The 17,867-nt window shown below is 40.3% G+C and overlaps 1 protein-coding gene across 14 annotated transcripts in view; it reads right to left on the reverse strand.

The window, feature by feature from the left end:
• The window catches only part of QKI (QKI, KH domain containing RNA binding), a 249,497-nt gene that overhangs the window by 187,570 nt on the left and 44,060 nt on the right, over nt 1-17,867 (reverse strand). For all 14 annotated transcript variants that reach the window (XR_013276691.1, XM_077486646.1, XM_077486645.1 and 11 more), the window contains exon 2: nt 2,698-2,843. Coding sequence is in view for 13 of the 14 variants with exons in the window: in XM_077486646.1 (XP_077342772.1) it covers nt 2,698-2,843 (146 nt within the window). In the remaining variant the exon portion in view is untranslated. The remainder of the gene's footprint in view (nt 1-2,697; nt 2,844-17,867) is intronic.

Here is a 17,867-nt window from a genome sequence, read left to right on the forward strand (position 1 = left end):
TATGACCCCCACAGAGCTCTGATCCGAACAGCCAGCCTGTGCCAAGTTTGTGGTGGAGCTGTGACAAGTTCTCCAGAATGCTTGAACTACCACCAAGTATGTATATTTAGACACTACACGAGTCTGGTTCATACCAGATGCTTTCCAGTGAGTTTTCAATCTGAATCCAGAATACTTGCACGTTGTTTGCCATGTATTCCAGTGGCCCTAGTTCACACCTCTCCGGTCAGTTACAGTGCTTTTAACAAAAAAAAAAAAAAAAAACCTGCTAATTTTTTTTTCATCCAGTACGCGGCAAAACATGTGAAATGCACCGGAATGCACATTGCCCTAATGAAAATAAAGAGCATAAACTTTTTGTAAAAGAAAATAAAGATTTTTCAAGTGTTTAAAAAATAAATAAATAAAGAAGAAAAAGAAAAGCAGTGGAATGCATTGAGGGCTGGTTCACACCTGATACAGTCCAGTGCTTTTGTAATCTGCATCAAAAGCACATGCACACCATATTCCTAGTTCACATCAGTGCAGCCAGTTCCAGCGCAGACAAAAAACAAACAAAAAAAAAACAAACACACTGGAACGCATTGAGAATGCATTAAAACATGTAAACATATATGCAAAAACATATCCAAAATGCTGCCTTAAAAAAGGAGTCAAAACACATCAAAAACACATGTGAATGTAAAAGCTAGTAACACAGATTTTCAATTGTGCCTGTATATTTTACCTAAATGCCTGTCTTGTAAACCCCTTGTAAGGAGAGCAGGAAGTGAAAAAGGAAACTTCTCTAACGGGCCACCCCAGATAGCAGTAAAAGCCTGGTACACACGTAAACAAAGATCGCCATACTAACACAAGCGATGTTGGTCTAGTGATCTCCCCCGCCACTGTGCCCTTGTGTTCTGAACTAAAAGCCAGTGGCTGCAAGTGCCGATTGGAAGTTGGTTTTCCACCATGTCCCTTTGACAAAAGCCGGTCATTAGACCAGCTTCTGTCGGAAAGACAGCTGTACACACTCTGATCGAATGTTACTATTAAGTTATTAACCGTAAAATGAGCATTCACACCTGAGCGGCATGATGCGTCACTTTTTTTTGCCACAATTGTCCGACAGCACAAGTTAGCCTATTTGCTTGGATAGGCTGCCCTATGCATGCAATTAAGCCTTGTGCCTTTTTGGCACCGAGTCAAGTCCAAGTATTCAATGCAAGACTGCTACCTGCATTTGAGGTGCCATTAACAAATATGGCACTGCAAGCACAACGCATGCTCTCGGAAATGTGGGCAGAAATGTGCGTTTCTGCCTACATTCCTGACATGCTTGGGTGTATATGCGGCCTTAAGATTTTTCATGTATAAAAACAAACAGGTTTTTGCTTGAACATAATGGCTTGTTTTCATTTTCTTACCTGCACCCAAAACAAACAGAAATAGGATTTAGCACTAAACACACTATTCTCGTTTTAAATCCGTTTTGTTTTTCCTCCACTATATAGAAGGTCCAAATGAGTACCATTGTAAGAACATTTCCACTTCCAGTGTTCGCACCCCAAACAAAAAAACGCTATGCAATAATGGTTTATCATTACAGTCTGCAGCAGTTGCTCCTAACTTGCAAAGTCCTTATAAATATGGAAACCTTGGTGTGCTCTGTATGTTTCTTGTCTTGCATTATTAACTCAGTGGGGGTTATTTACTAAAGGAATATCCACTTTGCACTACAAGTGCACCTGGAAGTAAAGTCGCTGTAGATCCGAGGGGGACATGCAAAGAAAATAAAAAACAGCATTTTAGCTTGCATATGACTGGATGATAAAATCAGCAGAGCTTCCACTCATTTCAGATCTACCTCTTAGATTGAGAGCGACTGCACTTCCAAGTGCACTTGTAGTGCAAAGTGGATTTGCCTTTCGTAAATAACCCCCCAATGTGTTTATCAGAAGTCTACACAGGCTTTGAAGTCAAATTACAGCCATTCCATCCCCTGCAAACTGGAGCTTCAACATTGCTGTGATACACAACATCTAAACACAGACTGCCTCCCACTTAAACACATTAAAGCCCAACTGCAAATTTCATCTTAAGCTGACCCTGTCTCCAATTTAAAAAATGGCAGTTAAAAGCACAAAAAAGCATTTTGTTAATGCATTCTTCCAGCACTTTTCCTTTCCAAAAACATATTTTTTTACTCAATTGCAATGGTCCTTTGAACTTGATACAAATAGGACTACTCTGGGAAGAGTCAATTTCTTGCACAGCTTCCTCACTTCTCCTACATTATAGTCCTCTCCTCAACTGGGAGTGTCCAATTACTATCTTGCTGACCCAGCTCCTCTGCCCTCATCTCCCTACATTAACTCTTTATGTAGCTATGAGGGTTGGCGAAAAGAGGAATACTACCCTATGGATGTGATGTCAGCAGCCTTGGGCTAGCTACACATGCATCATTTCTATAAATTAGCCCGTTGGCAAAAATGCAAACTATTCCTCTATATATGCTAAACAGCATGGATAGAAAAGTCTTCTGTTGCCTATTATATTCAGAAAGTTGGCACTTGTGGCTGCCTGAATACATGAACAGTGACTACATCTGACTGGATAGCCAAAACACAAATGTTTTTCCCACTCAACAAAAAACTGGGGTAACCTAATAAATAGAGGAACATTGAATTACTTTACATATGTAGTTATACTTACATCAGGGTATTCTTTCACAGGCACATAAAGTTTTTCTTGTAACTGCACAATAGGTCCAATACCATCTGGCAGTTCTGCACTTCTCTTGTCATTGTTGCTACCATTCATTGTATCATTGTACATATCCTTTCGCACTCTGCTGATTTCTAAAGAAGAAAAAAAAAAGAAAAAAAAAAAACGTGAAAAACGATCATTTTACCCTAATTTATAAGCATAGTAAATTGACTAAAGAAATCATGTATTATAAGAAACATTATTAAAAAAAAGTAGTAGATTTAAAATAAAAGTGCAGTTTAGCCTCACAAGTTTAAAAAAAAAATCATTTTAGACCTGAAGATTACTTAAAACCCTCAACCGTTCCAATGTTTTTTTGTTTGTTTTTTAGGTCACACATTAGAGCAACAGTTTATCAAATGCAAACTTTCTGTAAAAAATACACTAAAATGTAAAGCAGAACTTCACCAAAAAACCCCAAATCAGGTTATTTTTTGCTGCCCATGTTCCACTAGGGATATTCCCATTTATTTTCTGCTGGAAATGCAACAATAAGAGGAAATTTCTCAAAGGTGAAAAAATTCTCATCTTATAGAATGGTCATAGGAACAGGTCTCCCAATTTAAGTATTGTCCACTCTGGTGAGAAGTTTAAAATGTTGGATTTTCCTTCTGTTTTAGTGACAATAGTCACCACAATGAAGAAGGGTAAATCTCCCTAGTGGGTACACAATACATATATTGAGCACAATACTATGACTGCATGTTTCTGTGCATAGTAGCTGAAAGGGGTTGTAAACCCTTGACTTTTTTCACTTTAATGCTGCTTTCTATATATGAAGGTGAAAAACCTTCTGTGGTGTAGCTTCTGCCCAGAGCCCCCTTTTTACTTACCTGAACCCAACCATTCCAGACGGGGAAGGGCACAGCAGCTCCACCCGGTCTCAGGTCCTCTTTCTCTTTGGATAGACCGAGAGCAGATGGAGCAACGGGGGGGGGGGGGGGGGGGGAGCCAGTCTAACAACCGGCTTTTGCCACAGGGACATACTGGAAAACCAGCATCCGATAGTGCTCACAGCCAATGGCTGTTCAGCGTATTCTGGTTGGGTGGGGCAGGGGGCAGTTAAGTGATCTGCCAAGTTTTTTCTACTTAAATTGCAGGATTTAAAATAGAAAAAAAAAAAAAAAACACCTTGCAGTGCAAATGCTAACTATATCATACACGCTTAAAAGATATATCTCGTTGAAATTCCTGGATACTTTAATATACAGATAATGATTAAAATAGAAACAAAACACACACAGAAACACACACAAAAAATAGCAGCAAACGTGTAGCATGTTTTTATTTGAAAGGTCACTCAGAGAACTCTGCAGCAAATATTTCAAGTGTGTCAAATATATCGAAAGGGCAACAACATAATGGACCTGAGAGACCAATGAAAAATGCTGCCCCAAGCAAGCCAGCAAAACTCGCTCCCAGGGTACAAACCTCCGTATTCTGCTCTAGACTGTAGTTTGTTTTACATAATCAGCTGGTTGATTTTTAAAATGATAACCAAATCCCTAGCAATGCAAGAGATTACTCTGGATTAGGTGTTTGTACTCACTCGCTATTGTAACAGTCTTTACATTATTATGCTTTCTCTGCGGCCATAAGGTTATATTCAGCCTACATAGGCGAAAATTTAAAGAGATTACATTACCCTTGGCAAAATCCATAGATTTCGCCGTTTGTAAATGTTCAGTGTAAAACAGGACATTACCATCAAAATAAATTTAAATTTAAACAGATGCTGAAATACATGCTTCAGGAAAATTATGAAAAAAGCATGATATTTCAAGTACAACAAAGGGTTCTAGTTACTATGGGTTGCACAAGCCAAAGTAAAACATTTCCTTTACATTCCATTACTGAGCCAAATACTCCCTCATTTATGCCTCGCATTCCAACAGAAGCAACGTTTAATCTGGAAAGCAGTGGCCAGGACTAGGTGTGGCCAGTGCTGATTAACAAACTATGGGCCTGTGAATCAGCAGGGGAAATGCAACCCTTACAGCCTGAATCTCCAGGGACTTTTCACACCACTGTTACACAAACAAGTACAGCCTACATGAGAATGGCAACTGTGCTCTGAATTTAGGGGCAGTGCAGTATTGTTGCCAGCTGATCTCAGGAAGCTGTATGATGTGGACTTGAATGGCAGGCTGAAAAGCCTAAAACAAAAAACAAAACAAAAAACACCATAGTGTTTAGTGAGAGAGGGTCCCCGTTTTACGTCTAATAATTTACAGTGTTTCTAAACACACTGTTTAAATTACATTGTCCCTTGGATTTCAGTATGTGGATGGCACTGTAATTTGAATTTAAAAAAATTCTAAAAACCTTTTTCCTAATCGATATACAGCTGTCACATGACCCAGATCTTTCTCAGTCTGTCTGCAGGGAAACATAAGCAGGGGGAGCTTCTATATCTCTGTGGCTGGTCACATGTTCAAAAAAACAAACAGCCTTTGGAATACGGAGTAAAATAATAAATAAAATAAAAAATAATCTCCATTAACGGTTTTAAACTAGCATACAAATATGTGAAATCAAATCTTTATTATTTTGTGGAAATAACATGGTGTGGGCGGATTTCTGCCACTCACGGGCTGCGTCACGCCCCTCCAGCCTCCATTAAGCTCTGTTATATACCCCACCAACTGTGTTTAACTGGTTAGTGGGTACGGGAAAGGAGAAGGGAGTAGATAATCAGTTATCGCTGTGTATACGCCCACATGTGACACTCTATAGTCACATGGGCTGCTCAGATGTGATGGGGAGGAACTGTTCAGCATAGAAAACCACTGAACACTGAGCATGTGCAGATTTCCCAACACTGCTCTGCAAAATCCCTAGCTGAATTGGGGACCTGGACAGAAGATCGAGAGCAGCAGTATTGACCATGTTTTTTCAGAATGCAGAAAATGAATCTCATAGTATGAACAGCATATAATGCTCATTTATTGATCTTTTTTATGATGTGGGTTTAATGACACTAAGCCTTGAAGGGCCTGGGTACCCAAATCTCCCCAGGTTCACATTGTCCCTTGTTGAGTGAAGTCTGTACCCAGGAGGCCCCTGCCATCTAGAATGAAAGCCTGAACGAAAAGAAAAACAAATGTTGTGATCCTGCCTGGCCAGAGGAAACACAATCTGGAGGGTCTGAGTCTTTGCCCAGGGTTTTTATTTTAATGTGGATCATGCGTTTCCTATTTTACGTGAGCGAGAGAGGTCTCTCTTTCACAAGCCAACCTGGAAGAGGACTTGGGGATAAATACATATGCATATATTTTATACTTAATAGCTCATATCTTCATTATGAAAATGAAATGCACTACTGAGCAGAATTTTTTTAAAGCATATCTATGATCAAAATGTCAAATTTACTCACTTCCTCCTTGTGTTTCATTTATTTCAAGCCTACTCCTGTTACTCTAAGCAATGTTAAAGTTTGAAAACATACTTTCTAAAGATCCCCCCCCATTTACTTCTTTAAAGCCAGGGCTAGAACGGTTTAAAATGGCTCCCATCCACCTTCTAACTCCTATACTAACTACCCTATAGAATAAAAAGGCTTATACTTAGCTAGTCTCAAAGGGCTTGGCTCTGGTCACATGGTCTTCCTATCAGCAGCTTTAGGGGAGAGAGGAGGGTGCCGACAACGGATGGAATTCCTGAACAATGTCACTCATAGGCCTACTAAGGGGCATTTGTTAGCTGTCCCTCTACTTCCCTGAAGCTGGCCACTGGGAGCATATCTGGCCAGACTGGAGCACCATGTCAACAGGCAAGTATAAAAATCTTACTTTTACAGGGTAGTTAGTATAGGAGTTAGAATGTGGAGAACAGTTTTAAGCTTGGTTATTTCTAGCCTCAGACTTCTATTCCGTAACAAGTATTCCTGTTAAGTACTATTTACAGAGCCTGCCTTCTGAACTACAGAGGTGCCCAGAGGAGGAGTTCCAGGAGGCAGAGTCCGTACAAGAATTACAGCTTGCAGGCAGCAGGGTATCATGGGATATGTAGTCCTTACAAATTTAACAGCAGAGGGGAAGTTGCAAAGCATGCACGGAATCCAGGCAGTTGTAGAAAATGTTGGCCAACAGTTAGACAGCAATCCCAACATAAAAGTCGATTTTTTTTTCCAGTAAGCCTATAGTAGATTGTCAAAAACTACTATTGCTTGGATTACTATTACAATGTTGATGATGTTATAAAATGAAAGCATATACTGTGACCATAGAATTCCTTTAAGTATAATACAGAAAGCAGATTGTTGGACATGTTCGAAAAGAAAAGCTATTTACATACATCCTGTGGATCCATGTAACCAGTAAATGCTCTGAAAACATTAGTGCATTAATATGGTCATTAAAAATGTTGGTGGAAAGGGAAAGAGGACAGTTCTGAATTCCTTTGAGTCAAGAAGTAGTAGGCTGATGAAAGGAATGCAGCTGAACTAGGGAGGTAAGAGTTCTATAGGCCTGCAAGCTCACCACACAAGAAAAATGATTGAATTTTGAAACAGAGCTGACAAATCAGCAAAAGCACTGTCCATTAATCACCAGTGTGACAGTTTAATCATCCTAAGTACTTTTATAAATAATGCTCACGGAAGAAAAACTGATTTTAACTCTTTATTATATGTTCAAGCAACTATAATTCCCAACACAAAGGACTGCTGGGTTTATTCAACTGAATTAGCTAGCTAAGGTATGTTGTTGCTACTTTTAGCCAGTGAGAGGAGGGAGGGAGCCCAGTTTCTTTCCAGACTTTGGATTACCGATATACAATCGAATTCATAAAAATATTAAAATGTTTATGCCAATAGTTGCATCTCTTTTCAGAGCCGTTTCCGTGTTTTTTTTTACAAATATTCAACAGCAATTTCTGTGTTTTCTACTACTGCCATTGGTTCCCTTTTTATATTTTAATCATTATTTCATATGAAAAATGTAGGCTTTTGCCTTACTGAATACAACACTTGGACTTAAACTGAGGAATAGTAGCAATAAATGTTGTGCAATATCCAGCAATTCTAAAAAGGAAGCTTAGTCAGTAAGTAATGAGCAAAGATTGGTAACCCTGTAGCACTGGAAAAATGTAAAATAAAAGAGTGGGGGGTCTACTGGAGCAAATTTTAATTGGAGTATGGAGGAGTATATTCTGTTTGGTCTTGATGGAGGAAAGTTGGGTTAAACCACTGTCAGGTTATTTGTTGCTGTGTAAATTTGGGGAGATTTACCCCTCACTTCCTGTCCTAAAAACAGGAAGCTATAAAAAGAAATCTCTTAAAAGGGAGGGGTGAAACTCCTTAAAGTGATTCTAAAAGTTTTAAAAACAAACACACACACACACAATACATGTTATGCTTGCTTGCTCTGTGCAATGATTTTGAGAAGAGACATTTAATAATTGTATAGAAGAACAGTGGCCTAGAAGCTTTTGAGAAGCAGCATTTAATACCTGGCAGAGTCAACAGGTATTTTGGGACTTTGCAGGAGAATGTAAAGCATGTGCAGATGCAGTTAGTGCCGCAGTGCACAGTTCTACTTGAAATAACTTTCTGCGCAAAATTTTCACCATAAAAAAAGGTGACTCTACTACATCAAGTGGGTGGATGGCGATATCAAGTCTTTTTATTTATTCTGTTTAACTAGTGGGTTTAATAACTCCTCTATGGGCTGCTCAACACTGGTTCTAGCTAATCTCTTTCCTTATAAATAATAAACATTGAAAAAACAAACACTAATATAGTTACTGTAGTGATTTAAAAAAGGACAGGTTAAACGTATCCCAGTTTCAATCTATCATTTTTAGCAACAAGGTGGATCATTGTTTCATAAATTTCTACATATTAAGCAAGCACGTTATGGACCGACCACATTTTTAGCATAAAAAAGTATGTTAGTTACATTCATGAAGGTGGAATTGACAAGACAGAAATCCCATTTCTTTCCTACACTATGGCACTATGGCTGACATGTATTCTATTTTTCTGCCAGTTTGCTCAGACAAAGAATGACCTTGAAAAACAAGAGGCCTTGAAGCAGACAGAGCAAATGCTGTATTATTTTACAATGTTCAGCAACAAAAGGTTGCACTTGATTTTAAATAGACTAGTAAAGCCCGTGCACCACTTAAAATATTTACTGGCTTGTTAGTAAGAAAAGGAAAAAAAATACAATGCATATACAGTTTCACCCCATATTAATAAAGGATGATTGTCCTCAATGGTACGGATGTTAAAATTCTTCTGCATTACTTTAAAATTAAACCACAGATGTAATATATGCAATGACATCCTTCAGTGAAAATTGTCAGCCATTTGCATGTTGAGTAAAAGCCAATAAAACTAAACAATCAAGTCAATTCTATTATTTATAGGACTATGATAGGATAAAATACTGTGGACTTCCTTTTCCAACAGCCCAGAGCCACGCTTACTCCAAAGTGGACAATATATACAAGTGGTAGGAGGGCTGAAACCAATACATGTTGAAATTTGTTTTCAGTAACTCTCAAGGCATGTCCAGATCTTTTCTACTGTGGCTTCATAGGTTTAAAGTGGTTCTAAATCGGGGGCCCGAAACTGGCGGCCCTCCAGCTTTTGTGAAACTACAAGTCCCATGAGGCATTATAAGCATGACGGGACTTGTAGTTTTGCAACAGCTGGAGGGCTGCCAGTTTGAGACCCCTGTTCTAAAGGCTTGAGGTTTTTTACCTTCATGCACAGAAAAAAATTTAAAAATAAAAACACACACACACCCCTTCTCTGCGCAGTCCCCCTCCCCTCCCAATACTTACCTGTGCCCCATCTTGATCCTTCAAGACTTTTCCTCCTCATTGGCTGAAACAGCAGCAGGAGCCAATGGCTGCCAATCACAGCCGGTGAACCAACAAGGAAGGGGTGCGGCCGAGTCGCAAGTGTGTGTGTGTGTGTGTGTGTGTGTGTGTGTGTGTGTGTGTGTGTGTGGACACGCAGAGCCGCAGCACTGGAGCTAGCCAGCGTGTGTGCCCTCATAGCACGCTGCTTTCTCTGGGGGAACTGGGCAGGAGGGAGGGGCTGGGGCATAGGTAGGGGACAAGATTAGAGGAGGCTCATGGCTGTTCTGTGCCAAACCGCTGCACAGAACAAGTATAACTTATTCTTTTAAACGTACTGGATCACTTAAATTGAGTTTGGTGAACTATCAGGTATTAAGTAGCATACATAAGCACTGAAATAATGTGGATAATAAGCAGACAGAAAATATGAAAGTTGATCCACTACATCTTTAAGGGTTGCACAGATAATGTCTGTGGCAAGTTAACCAAATTACCTTTTTTGCAGGACTAATAACTCGCTAAGTGGATGAATTATCTGCACTACTGGTTATGATTTGAGTATCTGAAGTGGGGAAAAAAAAAAAAAAAAGCAGGGACAAATGCGATTTCTCATTGGTGGATCTTTGGAGGGAAATACTGTATATCTTAAACACTGGATTGTTTAAATTGCAAGTCAACTTGTGTTAAAAATGTGATATCTCCTTTGCTTAATCTATATACAATGCAAACCTAGTTGCAGATTCCTATTCTTATTTCTGTTGGTTTCACCGTGTTCTTTCCAGACTGTTTCTGGAATGGGAGGGGTCTGTGTGGTTCCGCTAACCATATAGTGAAATCTCAATGTTCTGATGAGGAAAGCAGCAGTGCCGACATTCATTTGAAAACAGTGAACCTTTAGGGGGGGGGGGGGGGGAACCAACATATTTCAAACACAAATCACCCAAACACATTAGGGTCATTTGACTACATTCTGTCTATTTTTCGTATGCTTGGTCTATACAATAACTGCTCATTGCTGGTTTATGTAATAATGCACAATGAAAAAAGGTAAAGAAACTTGCTTACTATGCCCACCATGAGTTTCTTAACATAAGAATGCTGCCATCATAGTCGTTATGATAGCTCCAGCAATGTTCAAATCCTGCACCATGGCAAAATGAATACAGTAAGAAGACACAAGTTGGTCATCCTTGATGTCAATTGATGCCAAAAGCTCTCCCCCTTATAGGATGGAGACTACTGATCGGATTGATTCCATGCGAAGAGAGAAAATCTTCAGGAAACGGTTTCGATCATTGAGATCTAGAATGGGTCTGACATCCCCATTTGCTACCATGAAAAGGTTTGAATAAAACCCTGACCCCTCTCTCACAGGAACCACCATGATGACCTTTTGTTGCAAAAGTCGATCCAACTCTAGAAAGACTTATTTTTCTCTGGATCTTTGGGGACTTTTGACCTGAGGAAGCAAGGAGACGGGAACTCTTGGAACTCTAGTTTGTAACCTAGAGCTATTATGGAGACCACCCATCTGTCCCGAAATGCTTCCTGCCAGACCTTTGAAAACTGCAGAAGTCTTCCCCCACTCGAGCGAGCGTGGGTGCCCCATCATAAAGAGGCTTTAGTGTTTTGTTTTGTGGGTTTCCTGCCCCAGGATTTCTTTTGTCCCTGGGGTCCAACGGAGCTCAGCACAGCTTAACAGACGATTTACTTAAGTTAAAACTTCAAACCAGTAATTTCACAGTAAACAAATTATAACATAGCATAATATTATATGATTTAGCTTCATTAAAATAGTACCCTTTCAGTAGGTTGCAGATTCTCATTCTCCCTGTCATCTGTGTGGGAAAACCCCATGCTTTTTCCTTGTAGTTAAGAGGGCCGGAAGGAGCATTTGTCTTTAAGACACATGAAGTGTCTTTATGACTATGAAGTGAGAGGAGAGACTCCACTGCAGCATTTTTATTGGACAACATGTTAAAGCAATGGTGCTTAACCATTGGTCCAAGGCTCCAAGCTGTCCATTAAGCTCAGAGCTTCTGTCAAGAAGTGAGAGACACTGTGAGCTCATCCTCCCAGTCTGCTGCAAACAGTGTGTGCCAGCTTGTATTTAAACTGGGCGCTCTGTAGCTTATGACAGGCTGCACTTGAAGCCCTGTATCTCTGAAACTATAGGTGGCAGGAGCCCCAAATGTTGCCCAGTGGTGAGGTAGGACTTCAGCTATCTACTCCCCAAATCATGTCGTTAAGCTGCAACCCTCAAAGCTTTTTTTGTGGGGGGGTGTTTTTTGGTTTAACGACTGCACGTCCCTGCTGTGCCGTACATCTACTTTGCTTATCCAAAGGCCTCCAGTAATAACTGAATAATGGAATTAAATTTTAAGGTAAAGAATCCTAAGCAAAGGACTGTATTTATTGTTGTGTGCCCCCATGGCAGCATTGTAATAGCATGTAATCTCCAATAGTGTCCTTTCCGTTTACAGCTCATCTCATCAGAGCTAGCATCAGGGTCCTGTAACACACATACAAACTCTAGTTTCTTAATGTTTGATAGAACAATTTAAATTATTGCAGTTTCCAAAACTACTAAAACCTTTTGTGCATTCGTACAAGTCCAATTTATAGTCAACATTTGTTGAGATCTCTATGAAAGCAAATTTATTAGCATCATTATGATTGCTAAACTTGCTGTGCGGATGCCATAGATATGCAAAGTTGAATTTCAGCATCCATCTGTTTTTTCTTTTTGCATCACTAGTCATCTAAACCCAGTCAAGATCAGACAGACAGACAGACAGACACACACAATATCATAATTATGCTACAAATGCAACACAGCAAGAGATGAGAAGGGGGCTAGAGAAGGACAGAAGCAGGTCGCTGTTATGCGAGTCATTGGTTTAGATTTAAAATATGTGCACATCTTCAATTTATTTAATCTGCTAGAACAGCGAGATAATAAAGCCAATTCAATATTTATAAAAACATGCATGGATCTTTCTGTACATGCAGCGCAATTTCATAGAGGAGTCGTAGCTGACAGCTCTCATCATTTCAAATGGAGGCTAATCTGTTTGAGCAGGATTTGCTAACTCCTCACAACCCCAATACAGTTAATAATAAACTGACTGTATATGAAATGACAATGGCCTCTTTGCTCTGATATTACTATTGTTTCGCCATCTCACCAAGAACGATTAACCCAGGCACTGCCAGCATGGTCCAAGCTTGGAAAAGCACAACTTGATTAGTATTATACACAGGACCATTTAGATGACAGCTGCTGTACAGTGCAATGAAAGATTTGTAAATTGTTTACAAATTATGTGCACAAGAACATGAAGAGGGTCAAGAAAGAAATGTCTAAGGCCGGCCAGCCAAATACGGTTCAAATTTCAGGCGGTTCAGCAGGAACCGGCCAAGACTTGAACTGTTAATAGGCAGGCTAAATGTACCAAGATGAGCCGCTAGCAATAATCACTGACTTGGCAGTGGTCAATGGCCCAGCAGAAGGGATTCTCCAATCAACACTGTATTGATGGGGAAATCAAGCGAATTTCTTTCCTGCAACCCGTGGTTATTGACACATGGCTCTCTAGATGCAGATAGCTTGCTTGCGGTTTGAATGGCTTGGCTGAATGCTACTAGAATATTTGTCAAGAAGCATTTACAGCACACTGGAAGGTTTTGGAGCTAGATAATCCAGATTTTGTTCACTTATTATGAATGTACTCCATCACTTTTCCATAACCTGCACTAAAACAAAACCAGGAGACTATCAAACTGATAGACATTCCACGGTTTTGAGGAAAGACATGTCTAGGTTTCATTAGACAGAACCTGACAATTTTCAAGAATACAGTTCTTTGACTCCAAAAAGTCACAGGAAATGTCTGACAGGACTGGCGGCACACCAAACAGCTGCCTCTCCATCTCTGAGGAGAATTGGAGGAGGTAGCACAGTACATGTGCACCCCAAATCAAACACCAGCTACAAACAGCTAGATCCAGCTATGTCATCATTAAGGATGCATTCACTGAGGAAGCAGACTGAATTCTATGCATGTCTCGTTGGAAAGAGATTGTCTGTTAGAAGCATCGTTTAACATACAGCAAAAAAAATAAAAAATGTAAACATGTATGTATGTATGTTAGAGCTGCCACGATGAGTCAACGCAATCGATTACGTCGACGTGCATGCAGGGCGTTGATGCGTCACAGTGTCAGTATCTCCCGCTCTCCTCCGTGCTGCTGTCTCCCTCTCTTCTCCCCCTCCTTGCATCTGTCCCGCTCCATGCCGCCGTCCCCCTCTCTTCTCCCCCTCCGTGCTGCTGTCCCCCTCTCTTCTCCCCCTCCATGCATCTGTCCCCCTCCGTGCCACCGTCTCCCTCTTCTCCCCCTCCGTGCTACCGCCCCCCCCCCCCCCCCCCCCTCGGTATCTCAGGATGGAGAACAGAGGTAGAAGCTGGTAAACCCGGCTCCTTCATTTTCAGAATGGACAGAGTCAGTAACCACTGGCTCTGTCCATTCACATAACTGAAACATTGTAACCGCCTGTGATTACGATGTCTCAGTTAATGAATTGAGAGAAGCCGATGTCTTCTCTCCATTCATTATCAGTGCAGCAGAGGCTGCAGAGAAAGGGACTGGGGAATCTCTGTCCCCCAGTCTTTTTCCCGTTCTCAAATGGGAGATGTCAGAGGTATGTTAAGACCCCTGATATCTCACCATAGCGCGCGCCCCCCCCCCCCCCCCCCACAACAGGGCTGATAAAAAAAAAAACAACAATAAGTAAAAAATAAATTCTTTTTTAAAAATAATAAAAAAACAAAAACACAGACACTGTTCCCACACACCCTCCCCCTTAAAAAAAATAAAACATTGCAAAAAATTAATTATAAACATTCATGAACTTCTGAACAGAAAATATATAAAGTTACGATAAAAGAGAATATATATATATATATATATATATATATATATATATATATATATATATATATACACACACACACACACACACACACACACACACACGTTATATTCCTTTATCTTACTTTTTTATGTACTTATTTTTGTAAGGTTATCCAAAGGATAAAAAAAAAAAAAAAAAATTGGATAGTCGTTGACTAATCGAAAAAATAAAACGATAGATTAGTCGACAGACAAATTAATCGTTAGTTGCAGCTCTAATGTATGTATGTATGTATGTATGTCGATATATCTCATATGCAGCGAAATAAACAGGATAAGGATATTTATTCTCAAAGTAGTGTCATTTTCAGAACATTTTAATTACAGTCAGGGTTCATTCACAGAAGTGTAGAAGGCCATACACCAACAGAATTCAGTACATTTCTGAGCCCAGGAGTTAGCGTACCATCGCAGTCAGCAGCCTGTACAAACCATTGACAGGCTGACTGATTTGGTGTCTGTACTCACACAGCAGCAGTTATATACAGCACATAGGAGGGAGGGAGAGCTGCTTGAGCTCTAGACACAATTTGTGTCCAGGGACATTCATCTGTCCCTGTATGCATGCAACTGCTCAGATGTGTGTACAGCAGCAGCCTGTACAAATTGATGACTGGCTGACAGATGCTGTGGCTGTATGCACATCCAAGCAATTACATGCTCACAGCGACAGATGAGCAGCCCTGAACACAAAAGGGTTCATAAGCTAAAACTGGAGTGCATATTTTGGTGCAGCTGTGCATGGTAATCAGCTTCTAACTTCAACTTGTTCAATTAGGCCCTTTTCACACGATCGGCAAGCAAGGATCCACCTGTCCATTTTTCAGGCGGATCACCCATTGACTTGTATAGGCAGGAAGAGGTCAGCAGAGATGTGTCCACTGACACCCATCTGCCATCGATCAGATCTGCTGAAAAAAGACGGATCCGAGTGGCTCCACCCCGTGTGAAGGGGACCTTAAGCTTTCACAAAAGAAAAAACGTGAAGACAATTGGTTTCTATGCAGAGCTGCACCAGATTTTGCACTCTCCAGTTTTAGTAAATCAACCCCAAACTGTCTATATGCAAACACCTATGAGTCCAGGGCACAGCAATGCACCGAATTCTGTCCTTGCACCCATGTGAAGGTTCCCTCACATGGCTAAAATCAAGTCCTTATTCTGGTTTTAAAGCTTTGTGAATGGGACCTATACTGCATTACATGAAACAGATATTGCATATATAAGTTTGTGTAAATGTAATTCCTTTAGACAAATGTAATGTATTTTCTAGTGAGAGTTACAATTTAAAATGTATGAAAAAAAATCTATTGAGTACACAAGGCATTCAGATAGCATTTGGAGTTTAATTAAAGAAAAGCAAATGGATTCATCAAGTTCACAAAAAGGTGTACTTGGCATACCATGCAATTGGAATGTTGATAGAACGGTCAAACGCAGATAAAAAGGTGAGGGACACACCTACTTAATGCTCGAAAAAGATTATATCACTTTGATAATTAACATCGTAGTATAAACTGCAGTTTATAGCATTTAATCCCAGAATGTGGGTCCACAAAGCATTTCTTAAACTATTCAGCTGCAAAATTATGTAAACAAGTGTTGTCTTTATCAAGAGAACTGGACCTCATTTGGTTTGAGTTTATAGTTAAGATGCCTCATGATCAAATATAGAGGCTGCCACTGCTGGCCACCTTCTGCAACTGCTAACTGACTTGACAGGCGGCCTCTGGCTTCTATTCTTTAATAAACTGGTGTAGAATTTAAAATGAGTTGTAAAGGCAGAAGTTTTTTTTATCTTAATGAATTCTATGCATTAAGATAAAAAAAAAAAAAAATCTGTGTGTGGCAGCCTCCCCAGACCCCCATAATCACTTACCTGAGCCCCTTCTCTCTGTAGTGATGTCCACAAGGGTCTTAGCTGTCCCAGACACTCCTCCTGATTGGCTGAGACACAGCAGCGGTGCCATTGGCTCAGCGGCTGTCAATCAAGATTAGTCAGCCAATCAGGGGAGAGAGGGGGCGGGGTCGGGTTGGGGCTCAATGTCTGAATGGGTACATGGAGTTCTGACTTGGCTCAGGTGCCCACCTAGATAACTGAGGGGGCACTCCATAGGAGGGAGGGGCCAGAAGCACAGAAGAGGGACCAGAGAAGAGGAGGAACCAGGCCGCTCTGTGCAAATGCAACTTCACAGAAGAGGCATGTATGGTTTTTTTTTGTTTGTAGACGCTCTTTGTTGTTTTAAAAAAAACAATCACTTTAAGGGCATAACTATTTCACAACATAAAACAATGGCTATTGCTTGCAGAACCAGGCTATGCACAGCATAAATAATAAAGTGTGCTGCCCCAGGAACCATGGTGTCCTAATTATTTATTTTTTTTGACACCAGTGATCACAGATCAACATTAGTGCCCCATACACATCTGTGTGCAACGTTTTTAACAACTGTGTGAATGGGGCCTTAAACTGCATACTTGTCGAGCACATATCCAGCCAGAGCAGTGAACATGCCTGCAGAAATGCAATACCCAGAAATCAATGAGCCCCTGGAAGTTCTTTACTTTCCACACCACCTCTTGTATGACAGACTGTGGCAGTCTAGATGAAAATTTATGGGAAGGTGCGTCCGTGGCATAAACGTGGCAATATGCTCTTTCTGATGAGATCCATGACGAATGTCGAGCATCCAAACTCGTGCAAGAATTTCACCTGTGCCGTTTTTGAGTGCCATATTTGGAGATTTGGGCCACTCGACATTCCCCAGAATCTCATCGGTAGTAGTGCGACATGACAGCCTGCAGTATGGAAGGTGAAACTTTTTTCCCCACATGGGCAATTCATCTCTCCATGCTGGGGTATTCTTTAGATAAGACCAGCCTACTAAAGCACATCCACAACTGGAAAGTCATAGTGCCTTAAAAAAGTTCAGCAGCACAGATTAATAAAACGAATGAACAAACAAAACATGTACAGTAACAGCGATGCAGTGGATCACATCACACAAAAGGTTAAATACTGCTTTGTACAATTGCTCTAGTTTTCTTTACATCAATCTTTGCAAATAAGACCCATTAAAACCTAGTAAAACCTATTACAGTAAACATACTTGATAACATTAAATTAAAAGGTTAAACAACTCTTAGCTATGAGACAATGAAAAGAAGTGATTTATGTAGTATGTGATTATTATCTCCAAGTGTTACAAAGTCATGTGATATATGTCCTGAGATAGATAACCCACACTACAGCTGGCTGCGCCTCTACTTGACAGGAGGCAGATAAAAACACATCCATCTTCCCTCACCTGCAGGTTCCAATTCAGGCA

This window comes from Lithobates pipiens, unplaced genomic scaffold (assembly GCF_037356315.1).
Source record: "Lithobates pipiens isolate NorthernLeopardFrog02 unplaced genomic scaffold, aLitPip1_a1.2 Scaffold_18, whole genome shotgun sequence".
Taxonomy (NCBI): Eukaryota; Metazoa; Chordata; class Amphibia; order Anura; family Ranidae; genus Lithobates; species Lithobates pipiens.